This window comes from Ochotona princeps, chromosome 31 (assembly GCF_030435755.1).
Source record: "Ochotona princeps isolate mOchPri1 chromosome 31, mOchPri1.hap1, whole genome shotgun sequence".
Classification (NCBI taxonomy): domain Eukaryota; kingdom Metazoa; phylum Chordata; class Mammalia; order Lagomorpha; family Ochotonidae; genus Ochotona; species Ochotona princeps.
In genome coordinates this window covers 4,434,738-4,456,712 of record NC_080862.1, presented here as the reverse complement: position 1 = coordinate 4,456,712, position 21,975 = coordinate 4,434,738, and the positions used below count along the sequence as shown (strand labels likewise).

Here is a 21,975-nt window from a genome sequence, read left to right as displayed (position 1 = left end):
GGCCTTCCAGCTCGCGGCTAGGTTAGTCCCTTTTCTCGCCCCCAGGGGGCCACTTGGAACAGACGCCTGGGCTTCAGGTTTGAGACACTCCGCCTTTTCTTGTCACCTAGACGGAAGGCCTCCTGCTGGTGCTTGTGGTTCTTAGTCTGTGGCCACTACAGAGGTTTTTGGAACTTTGCAGACAGGGGCCCACCTGGTCCCGCATCGCGCCTGCCACCTGCCCGAGGTAACCCCAGGCCCGGCAGATCCCCCGCCAGCCCGGACACCGACGCCCCAACTGTTTATAAGCGTCTGTCCCCTGCCCCGGCTTGTGGAAGAGAGAGCTTCCGCGCCCGGGCCATCACCACTCGCAACTTTCAGGCGCGGAGCCCAGATCTGCAGCAAGTGAGCGTTGCCACTGCGAGGCATTAATTGGCCTGGGGCGCAGAGCCGGGAAGATCCAAGGCTCTGATTGCGACATCCAAACCGGCCTTTCTCTTCAAACCCCGGGGTCTGGCGCAGCTTGGCCGGGCGGAGGATTGGCGCGCTCCCGCTCCGTGCCGGGCCGAGCCGTCGGGTGCAGCGCGCACCATGGCCGGCTGCTGCTGCTGCCTGTCGGCCGAGGAGAAGGAGTCGCAACGCATCAGCGCCGAGATCGAGCGGCAGCTGCGCCGGGACAGGAGGGACGCCCGCCGGGAGCTCAAGCTGCTGCTGCTGGGTGAGTACTGGCGCCTGACAACCCGCCGGGCTCCCCGGGCTCCGCTCTTCCCCGGCGGGCGCCTTTGGTTTGCGGACTTCCCTGCGCGTCGCGTCCTCACAACCAGGCCGCTTAAGGTCCTCTTTTGCAAGTCTGGCTCGCGAATGCAGCCAACTTTGAGGACATTCGTCCTTTGAGCTTCTGGGTGGGCGTCTTTGGAAGACGCCTTCTCTGATCCCCAAACGGAGCTGGGATGTTAACACTTCTTGCGGGCACCCTCCCATCTATCTGGTTCTCCCCCAACCCCCACCCGTCGCAGTTGTTAACCACCCTCTCCTCGCTGGGGCTCCAGCACACGTAGTTTCTGCTGCACCCTAGTTTGGATTCGGGCTGAAGAGCTGCCTGGCCCATGGCTTGGCTTGAGCTGTGGCCCAAAGCCTGAGTTCTCAACCAAGCCGATGGGGGCTGTCCAGGTGTGGGGGCTGCTAAGTTCTTCGGTGCTTCCGCACCTGGGGAATGCAGGCAAGCGGTCGGCTCCTCTACAACGGAGAAGGAAAAGCGTGGGCCTGCAAAAAGGATGTGTTCAGGTACTTCGGCGTCTTGGATTCCATCCCCTCGACACTGCAATCTTTGCTTACGCCTCTGATCTGTAACAGGAGTACAAAGACCCAGCTCTTGGGATCCTTCTAGAAAAGTCTGTCTAGTCAGTGTGAAATAAAGGCTTCCACTCAGTGCTACCGTCAGACTTATCCCGCCGGGTCCCGCAAACCTGGCCAGGAGTTTTGAGTTGTATCCTCCCAGAAGGCTCAGACTGCCTCTCCTGCCCCAAGATTGGATGGAATTCCATGGCCTAAGAGTCCCAAGCCTTCTGTTGGACTGGGAAGCTGTTCCTGAGAGATGCCCAAAGCGGCAGCTATTTCTTGGGGCTGTGGGCGCATGGGGAATGGTGGGCTGGGGTGGAGTTTCCTACAGGTGCATTCAAGAGGCTCCCGCTGATAAGAGGTGGGCTCCTACCCACCTGCCTAGCTGTGGACTTAATTGGACCAGGCTTCCTAGGCCTACATAAAGCTGTATTGGAAGGATTGTGGCTGTGTGTGCTGGTTTGAATGCTTATGGTCTGCAGGTGCGCGTCTGTCACCTTGCTGGCCTCGGGTCCCATCCCCGAGAGGAGCAAGGCTGGCTGGATTGCTGTCTTGTTTTCAAGGGTAGGCCAAGCCCTGTTTGATGTTGAAGTACTTAACAGAGCTATGTCTATGTAGAAAGTCCAGCGTCTGGAATGCATCTGAAGCTTGACAAATGCTCACTGTTCCCATGAAAAGTTACCTCGGAGCAGAGCACTGCTGTATTGGTGACAGGTCCTGGTCCCTGGATATAAAGCACCTGTGACTTGTTCGGCCCGACTGTTCGGTTTAGTCTAGGGGGCTTTGTTTAGGCCCCAGCCCCAATGCTTTCCTGCCCCCTCCAGGCGTCGCCTCACCTTCCAGGACCCTCATTTTCATCATGCCCCATGGAGAGTAGCACAAAACACCACAGGAACAACTCTTTCTAAAAATGTGGTTTCTAAACCTTGTGGAGGTTATGTTCCTGGGTAGGGAAGTCCAGCTGAAGAAATGGTGCAGATAATGTCTGCTTCCTGATGGAATGAGTGAGAACCGCCCTTTCCTGGAAGGCAGAGGAGTGAAATAACAGGTGTATGTTCTTCCTCGTGGCTTGGTTCAGCCCCAAGGGCTTCTTCCCAGTGGTCTGTGGAGGAATGCTTCCTAAAGGTCAAGGTGCAGGAGGAGCATTCATAGGTCCTCTTGAGAATGGTGGTTAGGATGTCTTCACAGAGATGAGGGCTGTGTTGGCAGAGCCTGAAGCGGAGCCTCTGCAGGCCCGCTGAATAGGGATTTGAAATCAGAGGAACATAAGTTGCTAATGACCTCCCTCCTCCCCACCCACCTAAGCAGGTGTCTGAGGACAGGAAGTGATCTCAGGATCTGGGAGAGTGGAGAGACCTTCTCGGAGCAGGATGTTCCTGGCTTTGATGCTTTTGTTTAAATCACTAACATGTTAATGTACGGATGTTTAAATGTGGCTTGCTATACTTCAGGCAAGGGGGTTGCACGGCTTTATCTGTGGCTGTGTGCATCCTGGCTGGAATAACCCAACCACACTGGATAGCCGCTTCCGTCTTGGATGTGTCCCTGGAGGCCAGCCAGAGCTACCCCTTTTCTGTCTTCAAATGAACAGAATCCTTGGGGAAAAAAATGAATCTTACACTTTACATCTTTTCAAATAAACTTTTTGAGATTTTAAAGGTTTACTTGTAAGGCAAAGTGACAAAAATATTCCATCAGATGGTTTACTCCCCAAATGGCTCTAAGAGCTGGAGCTGGGGCAGACGGAAGCCCAGAGCCTGGAACACCAACCAGGCCTCTGTGGGTGTCGGGGGCCCACGCACTAGAGCCGTGCTCTGCTGCCTTCACAGGCACATCGGTGTGGGGCTGGTTTCGAAGTAGAGCTGCCAAGACCAGTGCACCAGGATGCCAAATGCTTACTTGATCTTGCAAATGCTCCTTTTTCTTTGAAAGGAAGAGAGTGATCGAGTTTCCATGCACTGGTCACTGTCCAAAGCACCTGCACCAGTAAGGGCTGGAAGTTGGAACCTGAACCTTCATCTCCCATGCAGTTGCAGGGACCCAAGCACTTGAATTACCTTCCGCTTTCCTAGGTGCCTTGTCGGGGAGCTGGATTAGAAGCAAAGTGGCTGGAACTGAAATGGGTGCTCTGATAGGGGGTGCCTGCCCAGCATGCAGTGGCTTAATGTGCTGTGCCACAGCACCAGTGCCTCCACATAAACTTGACGTATACTTGTACAGTGGAAGTCACTCTTGTGTGTGATCTGATGTGCTTCGTATACGTGCACAGATACAATCATGATCTGGAACATTTCTGTCACTCCCAAAAGTTCCTTGTGCCCTGATGTTTTGAACTTTGGATAACAGTTGCTAATCTGGTAACATTTTTGGAAGTGACAATAGTACAGATCTCATAGGTGTATTTTCCCCAAATCACCCACGGTCAAATTTTTACCCCATTTTCACTTTAATTTGTATGCTATCTTCAGTTTCTCTTATGTATTTGAGGGCAGATGACATGCCTTCTGCCACTTACCTACAAAATCCAATGTGTTTTTTGAAAATAGGGATAATCATTTAGGTAAATACAGCCCACCTAGGAAACTTCAGGAACTTTAACTCCTGATACGATTATTTATGTTGAGTCAATTACCTATATCCCAGTTTGGTCAGTTACCTCGTATATCCTTTGTGGCACGTCCTTCACTTCTAGTAGAGCTTTGTTTGACATTGAATTTTCAAACGACACAGTCCCCGCTCCCCCTTTTAATTTAACTGGATGTTCTTCATGTGAGATTTGTCTGATATTCTTAGAGTCCAGCTGTATCCTGATGGTTGGAACACTGGGCAAGTGGTGCTGTATCCTCTCTGGGAACTCGCTTCTGGAAGCACACAATATGCACCTGTTTCTCGGTTGCAGTGCTAGAGCTGACAACTGGGCTGGGATGTTGACTCTTTTGGCCATCGTCTTTTATGGAGAGACACCCTCTAAGATCAAGCTAATTCTTTCTCATCAAACCACTCTGCAGGTTCGGCATCCACGGACGATTCCTGCTGGATCCAGTGTGACATGATTGCAAATCAATGACTTTACAACTTTAACACATCACACTGAACCACAAGAGTCTTGCCTTGGTCTGTCCTCACTTGTCCTCCATTGCTTACAGCTTCCACAGGCTCGTTTGGGGCTCAGAGCACTCTACTTGTGCAGTGAGATCCCTGCAGCTGGCTTCCATGTCGGTATGAGGTGTCCCCATTATTTTCGTGAATACTTCTTGTTATCTGTTGTCACACCATTATCCAGGCTCCTTGTGTATCCAGCTTTCTCCAGCCAGGGCATCAGCTGTTTCTCTGAGGCACCTATAGAACCTTTCCTCCTCTTTGAAGGAGTGTAAGTTGCATGAAATAAAGATAGCAAGTCTGCTAATTCGAATCAATCCCCAGTGGCTAAGTACCTGAAGGATCAAGTCCCTTAAGCATGTCATAAGAGGATGAAAATTTTTTGAAGCTAGAATGATTCTTAAATGTGAACAGATAAAGATGGAAAAATCTGACAGTGGAGTTTGGCAGAAAATGGTATAAAAATGTCATAACCTTCAGAGTCTTTTTACTTTTTAGAAGATCTCTATATCCTTTGGTTTCTGTTTTCCTCTGATAACTGCAGAGGGAAATCTCACTGCAAAAACTCCGCTATCTGTGGGGAAGCAGGTGGAATGAGGGAGGCAGAGAGGGGTGGCTGCTGTTACTCAAGGCAGCATGAAATCCAGCCCATCCAGGGCCTCCGAAGGATGCTCACCAGGCGTTGCAAGGAAATAAAGTGAATAATGGAACTGGTGGAAAGGGCAAGGGCCAGGGCAGTGGGGCGGGTGTCCTTCTCCAGGGCACTGCCATCAATATGTCTTGGTTTCACTCCTTGTCAAATGTGAGAACCCTCTTGGCTGCCTTTCACACCCCTGTGCCAGACCAGGGCCTGATGTGGCATTAGGGGACATTCTGGGATCTGTCGGTTCTGGCCAGGGGATGGGTGGAGCTTGGCGCTGCTTGCAGTCGGGCATCTGGGCTGCAAACGTTGTCGGAGGCAATAAGTCAGAAGTCCGAGGGCTCTGGAGGGGCCTGGGCCGCAGAGGCCTCCGCAGGAACCTGACCCTTCATTATGAGAAATTGGCTTTCTGCTGACGGCTAAAGGAACCCTGCTGGCCAAGTTTCTTGGTTGCAGATCACTGAAGCAGAAGAATAATTTATTGGAGGGGAAGCAGGAGCCTCGGAACCGATGGGAGTTGGAAAACATGCTGAGCCAAAGGGCGGGATACCAGGGATTCCTGACACAGCAAAAGCCCGTCCTGGGCCAGGCTGCGGAACAGAGTGGCTGTTGTGTGTGGCTGTGACAACTGCTGCCCTGGGCACTCAGTCCGCAGCTCCACTGCAAGGGCATCCCAGGGTCATGCCCCATAGTCTCGAGCCTTCCAATGGTGCACAGCTCCCAGGTGGCGGGGAAGAAGTGTGCTCTGGCGATGAGGAGTGTATTCTGTGGAGTCAGCGAGGCTGGGCTTAAAGTCCAGGTGGATATTAAAATCGGAGTTACTGGTATCACTGAACGTCAGTTTTTTCATCTGTTCAATGGGAATAGCAAACACGAAGTGGGTGTATGAGACTCCGATGAGTCATTGCTCTTAAAGTGCTTTGGATAGGGGCCACTGCTGTGGTAAGGTAGCCTAATTCTCAGCCTGTGTGGCACTGGCATGTCATAGGGGTGCCGATTCAAGTCTCGCCTTTTCCACTTCTGATCCAACTCACTGCTAACAGCCTGGTAAAGAGGTGGAGGATGGCCCAAATGCTTGAGCCCCCGCATCCACATGGGAGATCCAGAAGCATCTGTCACTGTTGGACTGGCCCACTTCCAGCCACTGGCCATTTGAGCAGTGAACCTGCGGATGGAGAATTAGTCTCTTCCTCTCTCTATAACACTACCTTTGAAATTAAAATACATTTTTTTTTTAGAAAAAAGAACTATACTGTATTAATGCTTTGAATGGCCCTTGGCACTCCTCAGTGTTATTTATTTTCGGTGCTTGTTAAGATTCTGCCAGGCTTGATCAGGGAAGTGGCTGGGCTGCCTCCTACTTCTTCTGAAAAGATGGGTGTTACCTACTGGGTGGTCCCAAATGACACCATTCTGCAAAGGAATAAGTGTACCTTTTCTAAGTGGATCAGTGAAGGGAAATTCCAAGAAAAATCTAACTGTAAGGTTTGAGACAAGGGAAGCACACGCGTGCATACACACACACACACACACACACACACACACAGATCTCTGTAAATGTCAGGCCTGATCCTATTTGTCGGGTTGGTTTCTTGTCATTCTATTTTCTCAGGAGACCCCCCAGAACCTAGGCACCAGGGTTGGGTTGAGAGCTATTTCTGAGGCTGTGATCTCGGGCTGGACCATCCCTGTCTATCCACCCCACTGCATTATCCCCTTGATTTTCCACAAATGCATCCAACCTTCTCTTGGTCCATTTAAAGACTTTGTAGCCTTCCTTTGTCAGCTTCTAACAGGTGCTCTTAGAACAAGTTCCTAGTAGCTGTTCACCTCTTGGAATGCACGCAGTATCCGTCCTGACTCCCTCTGCCCAAGCTTTCTGCCTTGGGATCTCCACCACCTTCTCCATGCTGCTCTGTGGACTTGCTCTGTTCTGGGACCTTGGTTTCTGTCACCCAGTCCCTCTGTGTGTACACTGCTGGTTTTCCTCTACCTTCATGTCCTGGCTGGAAGGTCCCCTCTGTGCAAAGCTGCTCTTGGTAATTCTCCTGGAAGTCATCCTTGAAACGTTTACTCTTAGTTGTTCAATTCTATCTTCCTGTTCTTTTTTCCTTCATAGGTTTTTGTCTTCAAATGGATGGGAATTCTACTTTGCTTATTTGTTTTTGTTAATTCTGAGCTCTACGAGATCAGGTTATGTCTATATCCTGGCCCAGGGCCAATAGTTTTTAATAATCACTGAATTATATGTATACGCACTGACATACCAGAATGGTATCTACCAATCAGATATGGACCAGTTGGCTACAAAATACCAACTGTTTTTCAAAGGAGGCATGATATACCCATATTACAGATGGGATAACTAAGTGCTCATGTTATCCCCTTAATAGCTAGGCCAGAAAATTAGTCCATTGGTCTTAATTTCAATGCTTTTTTTTCCTTTAAAAATTTGGTTTTGAAAGGGTTGAAGAGAGAGAGGCAAGAGTTATCTTCCTTCTGTTGGTTCCCTTTCTGCATGGCCCTCAGCTGGGAGTGGGCCAGCCTGAAGCTTGGAGCCAGCAGCTTCATCTGGTTCTTCATGCAGAGACCCAAGGGCTTGGGCCATCTTCTGCTGTGCCGGGCACCTTAGCAGGCGAGTGGGTCAGAAGTGGAACGGGTAGGACTTGAATCCGGGAAGTCAGCCTTGCAGGCAAAGATACATGAGGCACGGTGCCAGCCCCTCAATGTTTTCATAGCCTAAAGAACCTTTACCGTCAAACAAGACTATAATGATAAAACCGAAATTTTTCGGCATAGAGAGTAGTTTATTTATTCTCTGGTACTTTTGGTGTTCATTCAAATAGCAACAACGGCTTTAACAATGGATGATCAAATTCGAACATAATTCTTAATGCAACAAAGCTAGGAGAATGCATATGGGATTATTGATAAAATACGGAAAGTCATTCTCTAAGCGGTTCCAGTCTTACAAAATTGAAATGTTCTTTGGTATCTGAGTGAGGTGAAGTGTACAGCCACTTGGTTACTCAACCCCAGGGCTCAGTGACTGCAACAGCTGGATGCCAGTGCTGTTCTGCTCCTTCCAACAGGTGGAAAGCGTCCCTTCTACCTGGGGAGGGTCTAGGAGCTAGAGACTGAGTGATACTCTCGCAATTGTGGCGCAAAACCAGGAACTGAATAGCACAGCAGTGAGAAAGTGACAAGCCTAAAGGGTTGAGAGTTAAAACGAGGAGAAATTGGATCAGTTCATGACCCAGTTCCTCTAAATGGGAACTCATTTTTCATGAGCACAATACAGTGAAAATGAAGACATCAGAGGTATTGTGTCCTGGGTCCACATTTCTTGCCTGCCTCTTATGCCCTCCTCCAGACAGTAGCCTCCTTTATGCCACGGCTGCCTTGTCTGGGCTCAGGTCAGTTCCCTGTCCCTAGGAAGTCATGATGCAACACTTACTTCCCAGAGGGCAAGTGGCCAGGAGGACCAGCCACTCGAAGTCTCTGCTGGTGGCCCTTCTCAGCAAAATGCTGTCTACACGGCCTGACCATGAGATGCATTCTAAGAAATGCATCATTAGGTGATTTCCTTGGGTGAACATCACAAAGTGAACTTACTACACACCTAGGTTGTATGACAGAGTCTGTTGTGCCTAGGCTACAGGCATGCACAGAACTCCATAAGCGGTTATAACCCAGTGCTAAGCATTGTGTGTCTGGGAGCCAGCTCCCTGGCATAGTAGGCTAAGCCTCAGCCTGTGATGCCAGTGTCACACATGGACACTGGTGTTCTGGCTGCTCAGTTTCAGTCCAGCTCCCTGCTTATGGCCTGGGAAAGCAGCAAAGGATGGCGTAAGTGCTTGGGCCCCTGTACCCACATGGTGGGCCCAGGAGAAAATCCTGGGTCTTTGAGCATTTGCCCTAAAGTGCCAGGCTGGCGATAGAGAAGAAGTGTGTGTTTTACCTTGGCATGAGTTACTCCAGAAACCAAAAATTAGCCACTTTTTCTCATAAACCATGGCATTTTACTGTACTACTCAAAATGTTGTGCTCCTATAAACTGCAACAACTTTATGGCTGATGACCATTAAGTACTTCCAACACTGTCATGAGCTCACTGGTGTTGAGGAAGAATATTCTAGGAGGAACAAGCCTGTGTAGATGACCTTGGCGAACATTTTATCCTCCAGAGAACACTGCTTGTAACTTCCACTCAAGAGAAATATTTGTGATGGTCAAGTTGGCTTGTTTTTTCCAATGAATGTTTGATGCATTCTTGGGCCTTGCGAATTTTTCATGATCCAGAGAAAGGTAAACTTTGTTTCACCTGCAAAGCCTTGCTGAGTGCGTTGGCAGCTCTCATCGGGTGGATTCTCTATGCCGTTGAGCTCCAGGAGCTGCCAAGGGCAAGAAGCTTCAGTTTGAGTCACTCTAGAATTCTCATTTCCATTGCTTACTAGGAAAATAGTAAGCTAATTATCAGTGACCCTGTAAATAAAACAGGGTGACAAATTATCTGTGGAATCCCAACATCTTTATGGTAGATAGTCAGTTAATGCCCTGCAAGTGCAGGGTGAGCCCATACTAGGCGGTCAAACCAGACCAGACCAGGAGCGCAAAACGGGTATTTAGAAACTAACATTGCTGTGGAATTAGAGTATTTGTTAATTTTGGTTTTCATAAACGTATTGGTCCTTGTCTGACGGAAACATTTTGAAAGCTGGCCGCTTACTAGAGAGTTGGAGAAACGTTAAGTGCCAGTCTTTCAGATTCTAGAAGGTCCAGCCGAGTGGTGAGACTTGGCAGAAGACACAGGGCACAGTTAGCAGGAACTGTTGATTCATTGAGTCGGTTAAGTCTTCCTGTTGCTTTTCCTGGTTTCTAAGGCAACACTGATTATACAGCATCTTAGCGATTTGGAAATGGCTTTTCAGGAAAGCAAACATTACAGTAAATGTATTGTTCAATGCAAGAGCGTCTCGGGCACAAGTGACTGACTTTGTGTAGGAACACGTCTTGGAACCAGGAGAGAAGGTGATTGATTTTTCTCCTGTATTTCCTTTACCAGGGAGTGGCCATTTAAAACAAGGAGATGCTGCTGTAGTTAATTATGCAGTACTTGGCTTCGTGGGTTGAATTTTAGTGCGGAAATTAAATTGGAGAAGAAACCATGAAGGGTTGCCATCAGCCCAACGGGTTCTACTTCAAGTGGTGTTTTCTGCTACAACATTGAAAAGACTGGACTCTTGCATTTGTGCTGGTCAATGCATAGAAAGTTTTAAGAGAAGAGCAGATAAGCCTGTGCTCCCCCATGTCTGAGTAACTGTGGATGTACCACAGACAGGCAATGGGTGAGTTTCTGACCTTGAACGAACTCCGTGAGAGCTTTGTTTCTCAATAAACCTACTGTGCTGAACATGAGCCCAGCTAAAATACTGGCTAACTGAAAATATGTATCTGACTATCCATGCCTTTAGGAGTCTTCAAAAAAGTTCATGTAAGAGGCTGGCACTGTGGTGTCAGACAATGTGTGACGCTGGCATTTTATATGGGTGCTGGTTCAAGTCCCAGCCATTCCGCCTCTGAATTCTCTAATAGGCCTGGGAAAGCAATGGAGGATGGTCAAATGACCTGCACTCATGTGGGGGACTTGGAAGAAGCTCTTGGCTTTTTTTATTGGAAAGTCAGATTCACAGAAAAGAGAGCCTCCATCCACTGGTTCACTCAAGTGATTGCAGTGGCCAGCACTGAGCCAGTGTAAAGCCAGAAGCCTCTTGGTCTCCCACGTGGGTGCAGAGTCCCAAGGCCTTGGGCCATCATCTACTGCTTTTCCAGGCCACAGGCAGAGAGCTGGATGGGAAGTGGGGCAGCCGGGACATAACCAGCACCCATATGGGATCCTGGTTCATGAAAGGTGAGGACTTCAGCCACTAGGCCACTGCACAGGGCCCACATGCCAATCTTTTTTTGCAAAGGATTGATCAGCTTCAACTTTGGTGTTCTTTCTTGGATACTTTTTTTATTTTTTCACTTTCTATGGCCGGGTCATGGATTTCCCAAATCATTCTGCTTTGCTTTTAATTATAAATTCTGCCCTTAACTTACTTACTTCCTCCTACATCTTAATCTTGTTAGAAGTAGTCATGCATCAGCTTGCCTGCCTGTTTCTTAGGTATTTCCTCAGCCAGATGTTCTGGCTCATTGTTCTAAGCTGCTGCTTTCGGAAGTCCTCGGCCCTGGACACAGCTGAGCTTTGCGGCTGTCCCTGTTCCACTGCTCCTTTCTGTCTGTGGCTGCCTTACAGTGGCCTTTACGGTCAAGTTTTCTACTAGCATTCTGCATTTGTTTTCTTTAACTGAAAGGTAGAGCAAGGGCTCACCCATACGCCAGTTCATTCGCCAGATGCCCACCGTGGCCATGGCTGCTGAGTCGAGGAGCCAGGAATGCAAACCAAGTCTCCCAGGGGGATGACGGGAACCAAAGCCATCTGTTTCAAGAGAGGAGGCTGGCACTGGGGGAAGGAGCCAGGACTCATTCCAGGCCCTCTGCTGTGGCCTGCAGGAGCCCCACCCCAGGTGACATCTCAACCATGGTGCCTTTCAACCACCCCTTGACCACCAATGCTGATACTGCCACTTGAGTGCCTACCACCCTCTTTCTCTTCTGAGAAAAGGCACGGCTCCCCGGAGTCCTACTTAATGCTCCATTCACAGAGACGTCTTTCCCCACCCTCTTCCACCCCCTGCCCCATTATTCTTTCTCATCTATCTTGGCTGTCTCCACTGTTGCATCTAAGCCACTTCCACAACATCAGGTGTGTGTTCGAGCAGTAGCCACACTTCTAGGAACCAAGTTGCTGTTGACATTTTGTGTGCTGAGACTGGGTGCTTTACACAGTTTATTTTAGTGAGGGTTCCAGGGCTGGGAAGTCCAGGAACACGGTGCTGGGGCCTGGTGAGGGCTGATCCTCTTTGCTCCACTGCAGGAGAACACGTGAGCATGTGTGAGCTTGGTTTTATAACAGAACCACTCCAGCAACAATGCATTGGTCCACTCTTGGGGATGGAGTAACAAGGCTTAATCTCCTTGAAGGTCCCACCTCTTGCAGTCATTGAAATGGCAACTAAATTTCATGTTAGATTTGAGAGGACATTTAAACCATAGCAGTGTGCTAAGAGCCATACCGCAATCTGCAGAAATCAACATTACGTACTGTTGGCAGATGTAACTGCCTTATATTGCACTAACTGGGATTTTTGCAGTGACATTATTTGCTTCATATGCAAATGTATTGCATTTGTTGGCATAAATCTTTTTAATTGGTGTTATTTCAAGTAGTGCCTATCAGGTGTTGGAGTTCCAAGTTCATGTTTTTAAATGTTTGGGAAAATAAACAACATGGAAATACCCCTTTTTAAATTTTTAAGGTGAGAAGGTTAAACATGTTCATATAAAAGCAAAAACAAAACACATTCAAAATTAATCAGCTGTTCTTTTCTCAATCCTGCATTTTTACCTATTGTACATCAATAAATAGTACCATTAACCACACAGGTGCTGCAACCAGAAGCTAAGGTCTATTTTGATATTCTCTTGTGGCCAATACTAATAGAAATGAAAGCCATAACACAGTATTTACATATCCAATCATTCTCCCAGGCATTCTGATCTCATTTAGTCCTTGTCATCTGATGTACAGTTAATACTCTGTCCATTCTAATAGACAACTACAGCTCTAAGGTGAGGGCCACTGGGCCTGCAAGAGGAAGGCTTTGAATCCAGCAACTTGACCGCAGAGTCCTCATCACTGTGGTGGGGCCTCAGCACCGTGGTGGGTCTGTCTCCCCGAGGCGAGCATCTTGCCACAGTCCAGCCGGGGCCATCCCCACGAGCATCTTGCCATAGTCCAGCCGGGGCCTATCCGTACGAGCATCTTGCCACAGTCCAGCCGGGGCCATCCCCACGAGCATCTTGCCACAGTCCAGCTGGGGCCCATCCGCACGAACATCTTGCCACAGTCCAGCCGGGGCCCATCCGCACGAGCATCTTGCCACAGGCCAGCCGGGGCCATCCCCACGAGCATCTTGCCACAGTCCAGCCCGGGGAGCCAATCCCCACCAAGCCTCCTTTTGGTCTGTCTCTGCTTGCTGTGCTCATCTTCAATTTTTCTTCATTTAGCACTCTCTTGCCCCAAGTCATTCTTCACATGCAGCCTGCATGACCTTTTAAAAAAGGTAATTTGGCTTATTCTGCTCAAAACCTTTATTTCTGTGCTCCTTTTGGGAGGAAAGCTAGAATCTGTTGCTAGCTTGTGAGACACTCCACCTGTCCCCTGCTGAGTCTTCCGTCATTATGCCCTGTGATGACTTGGTTCTAGCCAGGAGATCTTGAAGGACTTTGCAATGAGCCAATACTTCTGAGTCCGTGCACCTGCTAATCTGCCAGCCTAGTACAGTCACTATGGAAGTCAGTATGGAGAGTGCTAAGAGGCTTTTGCTTGTTCGACATCAGCACGTTGAGTGGAGACACCAAAGGTGTCTATCAATTAGGCTCAGTGCACGGAAGCCAGTCCATTCTGTGTGTGTGTGTTGGCGAATGTGTACAGATGGGGACATTTTCTTAAACCTGCCACCAGCTAACTTGAAGTTAGCACTGCCACAACCATTTGAGCTTGCCACAGGAAAATTAAACCAGTAATGTGCATAATATTTTATCTTGGTGCAGGTAGGAAATAGCCAGAAACTTATCCAAGGAAAGTATCTTGGTCTCAGGTTTTCTTTTGGAGCAACTAAACTTTTTATGTAAATATCCACTTTATTTCTAAGGAGAACCAGGTTCATCAAACAAAAGGGTGTGTGTGCTCATGCATGCACAGTTCATAGGAAAATTCAAAGTATCTGCCAAAACTATCAAGAGAAATATTTGTTAAAATTTGAGAGGCTGGTTGGCTGGCTGGCTGGGCTGGATGAGGTCAGTCCTGAAGCTGGAAGCCAGGAACTGTTACTTGAACCATCCCCACGGCCTCCCAGAGTCCGCATTGCTGGAAGCTGATGTTAAGGAGCCAGAGTCGGGAAGCAGACCTGGTATTCCAGTGTGGTCCACGGGCATCTTAAGTGCTCGGCTAAGCGTCTGTTCCCTTATTGCGAACTTGTATGTTTTCCGAAATTTCAAACACTTCATAATGCTCACTGCGTCATCTATCTAATCAATTGCTCTTCCCTTTAATGCTTTTGGATTTTGAAAGAGCTGGATGTTGTCTGAAGCCATGTGGCTAAATTATCAGTCTCTGGTATAAGTCCCAGAGGGCTTGTAATTTGAGTGTAGCAAGAAGCCACAAAGCATGATGGCACCTCATGAGGAAAATGGGGAGCTTGTATAAAGTCTTCCAGCTCTGAGTTTCCATGGTAACCCTGACATCATAGTGTAGAGGTGTTAGTTGCCCTGATGGATCCAAGCAAATGCTGGCTGTATAGGAGTATGTGTGTGCAAGGTGTCCCTGTAGCTAACTTAGGATTTCCCATCTCTTGCTGTTGACCTTGGTGACCAACGTCAGACATAGTTCTCATAGCCCTTTGTTCTCTAACAGTGCTGGAATTTTCACATAGCATGAGACTTCTCATATGCAGTAATCTTTTTTAAAAAATTTATTTATTGATTGATTTCATTGCATTATGTGACACATTTTTTTTATACACTTGAATTCCCCCCGCCCCTCCCCAAACCCTCTCCCCTCCCCCAACGGCAGATTGCTCCACCTTGTTGCATTTCCATAGTTCAAATTCAGTTGAGATTCTTTCATTGGAGGTTTTGACCAATCATAAAGTCCAGCATCTTATTGTCCTGGTAAGTTCCATGGCTTCTTGGTGAGACCCTCTCTGGTCTGAAGGTAGAACCAGCAGAGTATCATCCCAATCAAGTAAAAAACCCAACATAATATTTACAACCATTTACAACATTATGGCATTAATTGACATGGTATTGATTAACCAATATGTTACTAGGGAAATGCAAGTTCTCTACCGAAACCTGTGACTTCCTCATAGACATTTCAATTTTGGTTTATATTCAACCATGTTCTATATACCTTAAAATGGCTATAGATTGCTATTCAGCTGTCTCTTGTCTATTTCAGTGTTAGTATTTAGCATTTTATAGCATTGAAGCATGATTTTGCTAAACCTGGTTGTTTTTCGGGTAGTCTAACTCTATAACTATAACAGGACAAATGTCAACAGTTTAGGTGAACGTTTTTGGGAGGGGTGTGCAGAGAAATCCTCAACACCCCAGTGAGGAGTAACTGATCTTTGTGTCCCACCCAGTGAGTTATAAGTGCATCCCGGCTGACCGCTTCCTGTCTGTTTCTAAGCTTTCCTAGTTGTTCTCTGTCTATTCTAGTTTGTTTGTTCATATGTTTGTTATGAGGGGTTTCTGGAGCAATCATGATGGTCCTTACAAAAGAGGATGGGGACCCAACGTTGGAAGCAGGCAAGGGCCAGAGAAAGCTCCTCTCCCCATATGCAGTAATCTTCATCTGCCATACCAGGTTTGTCGAGGACAGAAGTGAATTCGTAGTATGACTAGTACTTGTAAAATTATGTTAACATCCAAATGCATGGAAAAACACTCTTCTAAGCAAAAGTCTTCTAGCTTTCAACTTACTTTAAAGCGTATGAACACTTAGAACAATAGCAGTAAACTTGCGTATCAGGCCATTCTGTATCCGTCTCATTCTTACAACCATAGATTGCAATATGCGTCTTGTATCTCCTGGCGAGGTAACTGAAGCCAGGAGAACAAAGTCCTAGTGTTCTCTGTGGAGCTGAGTTCCAGGGCTTTCTTACGCCATTCCTCTCTATTCCTGGAGGAGAACTTGCTATAGAGAATCTGTGGCTGGGTAGGACAGTGGAGAGGGGGCCTGGCGCATGCTCCTGTGCCTCCCAGGATGGTGCAGGGGGACATTGGTGGGGTCGTTGGGTTCCTCCAAACCAAAGCTGTTAAGTGGAAGTTGAAGGTGAGCTGCCAGTGTCAGCCACATGTGTAATTTTACATGTTGAAGGAGCAAGATTTTTTCAAAAAGTAAATATAGGCAAAATTAATTTTACCATTGTGCCAAAATTCTCAGTGTTTGAAATCTGTTACATGTGCAAAATGTAATCTGTAAGATTAAAGAGAAAGTCTGGTGTGTATCTAACATGTCTGGCAGATCGTTCTGCAGTTGTATCCGCATCTGAAGTGCTCGTCAGCTCCTCTGGGGCCCTGGTTCCCACACTGAGTGACCCAGCTTTGAACTTCCCAAAGCTGCCTTAAAACAAGACCACAGTGAAGGGTCATTCGTCAAACCTCTGCTCTGGAACCTTAGCAGGCCGTGATGAGAAGCACCTGCAGGCACTTGGAATGATGAACTGGGATTGCTTGCTTCCTCTCTGCTTCAGTAGCACGGAGAAAACATTGTAAGCTTCTGACAAGCCAGTGATGAAATCACCCTGTAAGGATTGCAGACCGTGTAGTACATACAGGCATGGGGGTATGGGCAGGGACTAACACACTTTGGACATCTTCATCCCATACTAGAGTGCCTGGGTTCAAATCCTCATTCTGCTTTCAGTTCTAGCTTCCAGTTCATGGGTGTGTAGCCAGTGGAGGCAGCTGCTGATGGCTCAGGGGATTGCGTCTCAGACACTCACGTAGGAGACCAGATTCAGTCCTTCCTCTGTCCTGGCCTAGTCCCTCCAGTTGCACATGGGAGAAAGTGTACCAGCAGATTAGAAGTCGGTCTTTATTCCCTTCCCTTCTCTCCTTTCCCCTTCTCTGCCCTCCCCTCCCTGCCTCCCGCAGTAAATAAGTGAAAAGATAAAAAGCAAAAACACAGCACATCAGATTTTCAGAAAATGACTGCTTAGTGAGTTTCTAACAAACCAACGAGTCCTCCGAATGTGCAAGAGTCGGCTGTGAGACCTTGTCTTGTTCTGTACTGCTCAGGTTCCAGAGAGAACAGTCCCAGTGCTCTGCTCTGTTGGTCCCTAGATGCCGCAGGGGAGCAATCCTGTACATGGGATGGCTTCAAAGAGGAATGGAGTGATCCCAGAGTGGATACTGGAGACCTGGAAGACTGATTGCAACAGGACTGCTCCAAGAAGGAGGCTCCGGAGCAAAGGTGGAATTGAGAGGGGGACAAACTAAATGAAGACCGGGTGCCAACGAATGGCATGGCGTTGTAACTGTGGAGACAGTCAGAGGTGAAAAATGTGTTAGTTGAGTTTGAGGAAGAACAAGAAGGTTTTGTATTTGGAGATGAATGATAGGGGTTGGTAGGAAGCATGGTGGGTGGAATAGGCACTTGTATTTCAAACACTGAGAGGCTGAGGTTGGCCTGGAAGAAAATTGTGTTTTTAAGGAGACAGTTCGGATTGCTGGGCTGAATGTAGGATATATTCAGTAAATAGTGGCAGAACACCAATCCAGGTACTGCAGAATTGTCTAAGTGACCTGTTATAGTGGCTTGGATTAGCATAGGCGTATGGTGTACTGTGGTCTAAACACTGGATTTCCCCTCTGAAACTCATGTTGAAACTTGATGGCTTTTGTGGCAGTGTTGTAGTGGCAGTGTTGTAGTGGCAGTGTTGTAGTGGCATTTAGAGGTGGTTAGGTAGTTCCGAAGGATTGAGGCCTTTCTCAGCAGGGTGGGTTCATGGAAACAAGTCCAGCCTGTCTGCGTTTATTCGTTCACACTTGCTGGCTTGCCCCTTTGTCTCCTGCCAGAGATTGAAGCAGCATGAGACCTTGACTAACACCAAGCCCTTGGACTTCTCAGCTTCTGGAACTGTGAGCTGGAATAAGCCTCTACCCTCAATACATTGTCCAGCCTTGCCTATGTTGTGATAACTAAAGAAAGTGAGCCAAGGTGGGGAGATTGACTAGATTGGTTAGGTTTGGTCCATTTGGTGAAGGAAGACTTGGATGGCTAGCTATATTGGTGAATGATCCAGGAGCGTGTGAGGACGAACTGGCATGCTGCGTGGGTTTGGGGCCTGAGCACCTGGGCCACATGTGATGTAATTTTATGAGATGGGGACGGGAAGAGTGAGGGCTGAATAGGTTTGGCACTGGACAGGGGTAAACATAACCAATGGTTCAATTGTTAGACATTTTCAGATTGTTGCAGCCATATGATTGTGGAAATCAGGGGTGAAACTGGAGCAAGAGGGATTTATCACCTTAGCTGTTCGAAGAAGGGAACTTACTATAATTCAGAGAGCTGGAGGTAGTTTCCTTTCATCCCACACTGAATCTGGATATAGGTAAGACATTTATGATACTTATGAAGAGTGAGATAAAGTGATGGTGCCAGGATTCATGACTCAAAGAAGTCGTTTATTGCTAGAAGGTTGGGTTCTGTGTTTGGGAAGTAGCTGTTATCAAGGTTATTAATCAGTTGGTGAACATCAACATGCCTGTACTAGAGGCTAAATATTGCAATATGCCTAGGCCTGTTAGTAAACTCACCCCTGGCTCAGGTGTTTCCTCACTTGCTGTGGCTTCCAGCCTAGTCATCAGGGGCTTGCCTCTGGAATACTTCACTGCTTCCTCGACTGAAGTGTGTGGTAAGAATAGCTCACATCACAGTTCTCTTCGTTCTGTTCCAGTTGCCACAGAGGAGCAGCATGCTCCTGACTGGTGTGTGCCTGTATCACGGCACCTATACCGCTAACTCTTCCCAGTATGGGTAGATCCTGGTCTGTGTGGTTCTAGAAGAGCTCCTCCTGGACCAGCCACTTTATAGACAATTGAACATTCATGTCCTTGATCTCATGTCTACTTTACTTCTCTGAACACTAGCAGAGTTTTGAGGGTGATTGTTTTTTAGAGGGGGTCATAAGCAAAGGACCTTTTGAGGATATATGTTGAAAATTAAGAATGGTTTGTTGCCTGTGGCATTCCATAAGGTAGCGGTTTAACTATGTTAAAGTTTCTTTGAGCAATACAGTGTAGACATGGAACTACACAGACCCTGTGTTTATTGAGAAAATACTATGAGGCTCTATCTCGGGTACCCCGTGATCTGGGTACCCAGGATAGGGTGACTCTTGCTGTATGATAGCAATGAAGGCATCCTGAGTCGTTTTGATCACTTGGAGATTGGTAGAAATTCTGTACACCATCTCCAGACCCGATTGGTGACTCCCATTCAGAATCCTCACCATCTCTGAGTCATCTCTGAGACCTTGGCTCAGTGAGGGCCAACTTACTAAAGGAACCATGTCTGTTGCTCTGTGTTAACACCACTTGGGGAAGGACTGTTCAGCCATGAACATGTTGTGTACTGAACTGGATGTTTCTTAGCGAAGAGAAGTTTTCCTTCTGCTAAGCCACTGAAGTCTTCTGGTTTATTACTGCAGCAGAACCTGGCTTACTCTAATTCATGAAGTATAGAATGACCTCTGCTACTCCAATTATGCTACTAGCCGCCCTTTCATCTCTTCCATAGGGAGAAATAGCTGTTTGTCCTTAATGAGCAAGTTTCACTCATTTCATTCAGGAAGGAAAAAGATGCAGAAGTGAACGCGATGAATGACACACCATTAGCACACAATAAGTCGTCTTGGAATTTCTTTAAGTTCAGTTCATCCTCAGCAAACTCAGCCTATGAAAGAGTCATTTAAAACCTGTCATAGGGCCCAGCACGATGGCTCAAAAAGCTAATCCTCACATTATATGCGCCCGGATCCCACATGGGCATGGACTTGTGTCCCAGCTTCTCCACTTCCCATCCAGCTCCCTGGTTATGGCCTGGACAAACAACAGAGGATGGCCCAAAGTCTTGGGTCCCTATGTGGGAGATACAGAAGAAGCCCTTAGCTTTAGATTGACTCAGCTCCAGCCATTGAGACCATTTGGGAATAAACCAGTGGATAGAGAATTTTTCTGTCTCTTCTCTGCAAATCTGCCTTTCCAATAAAGAAGCTTTTATTAAAAGATAAAGCAGCTTTGCAGTATTGGGGTGTATCCTGAGGCATAAATGAGGGGTAAAATTATCACAAAAGCTGCTTTTTTAGTTAATTTGAAGTGTATAGTATATTGTTAGCATAAGCACTGTGCTACATCAGAAGCCATTTTAAAAAGATTCATGTTGAAAGGGTTAGAGACAGATGGAGATCTTCCATCTTCAGGTCATTGCCCAAATGTTCACATGGGTCAGTACTGGGTCGAGACCAGGCGCTTCTTTCAGGCCTCCCACGTGAGTAGGCGGGACCGGGTAGCCGGACCGTCCCCTTGCTTTTCCCAGGCCATGAGCCGGGAGCTGATCACAGGAGGAACAGCTGGAATATGGACTGGTGTCCATGTGAGATGCCAGCGTCACAACTCCCTCATCAGCTGCAACCCACAGCGCTGGTTCCCCGAATTTGTTTCTCTTTTGAAACCGAAACTTTTGTGCCCTCTGACCATCACATGCTGGCTTCTCTTCCTCTCTAACTCTGAGAACTACCATTTTATTTTCCTTTTGCTTTGTGTTTCTGAGCTATGTTGGATTTTACTTGTAAGTATGATCATATTGTATTTGCCTTTCTGTGCTTGGCTTACTGTTTGTAGGATAACATCTCCATGGTCCGTCTGCGTTGTTTCAAATGGGGTAACCGGAAGGCTTTCTAACACGAGACAGGAGAAGGACAGTCACTTATGAATCTCCTGTCCCTTGGCATGCACGAGTCCAGCCTTGTAACGCAAATATTGTTACTAAGTGACTCTTGGTTTACTCTTCAATCTTCAACATTCTTGTGAACTATTTTTGCTAGGCATTCCTATATGATTTCACATCTTTGATCAAATTCAAATATTGCTGTATTGGATAATGAAGTATTTAGCTTTAAGTTTGGAGTGTGGAGAAGCTTGTTCTGAATTGGAAGCTTTTGTTTCTCGAACTCATAAATGAAGTCCCAACTTGCAATATGGCCACATTGGAGGTGGAGCCTTTGGGAGGTAAATAGGATTCGAAGTTTTGAGAGTGGCACCTGCTTCAGTGGGCTGAGTGGCTTTATGAGGAGAGACATCGGGGAGTCGGTTCTTTCTGCTGTGTGAGGACCTAACAGGAAAGTTAAGTGCCTGTCTGAAGGCCAGGAGGTGGTTCTTCTCCAGGAGTCAGATCTACCAGCACATTGACCTTGGGCTTCTGAGTCTCTAGAACTGTGCATTGTCTAAGGTACTGAGTCAAGTATTTTGCTAAGGTGTCTTTGTCGAATAAGAACAGACTTGGTTTTCAAGTGTCATGGCTGCAATAACCCAAAACATCAGAATTGACTTTGAAATTGAGCCGTGTATAGAGAGGGGTTGAGGATGTCTACTAGGAATATGGATTTTAAGGACAGTTTTGATGAAGGCTCAGAACAAAACATCAGAAGTAATCACCATATTTAGAAAGACTGCAAACATCAATAGACTCTTCTAGAAAAGCCAGCCTACGAAGGTAAAGATAGAACCCGAGCACTTCAATGTTCTCCTTGCATTTGATCTTATTCTTGTCCCCATTTGGTCCCAGCTGGCAATTTTTCTCTTGATATAATCCCAATGGAGAAACATGGAACAGGTTATTGTAAACTAGAGGAAAAGTGGTTGTCAAGAAGTGGTAAATAAAGAAAATGTGAAGTGTGCTGGGTCTACAGTTCTGTGGGGATAGAGTCCGTGAGCAATGCAGTTGGTATTTAGCTGAGGAGATACCTACGTGAAGTGTTGGAGGACTGACAGTTTGTCCTGACTGATGAAAGTTAAATGAAACGGGAATTGCTAAATGAACACAAACCAGAATTTGAGAACTTAGGACATTCTCATGCTATCCATTTGCAAAACATGAGAGATTTTCTGGACGAGATCAGTAGGAGTGTGGCTGAGTACTACTGGATAAGGAGCTTAGTCTGGGTGTGAGCTGGGGA

At 47.1% G+C, this 21,975-nt stretch overlaps 1 protein-coding gene across 1 annotated transcript in view; it reads left to right on the top strand.

Moving 5' to 3' along the window:
• Window positions 1–213: 213 nt before the first annotated feature.
• LOC101516767 (guanine nucleotide-binding protein subunit alpha-14) overlaps window positions 214–21,975 on the top strand; it is a 99,811-nt gene continuing 78,049 nt past the window's right edge. Inside the window, exon 1 of the mRNA XM_004591785.2 lies at window positions 214–697. Coding sequence (XP_004591842.2) covers window positions 571–697 — 127 coding nt within the window. The 5' untranslated portion in view covers window positions 214–570. The remainder of the gene's footprint in view (window positions 698–21,975) is intronic.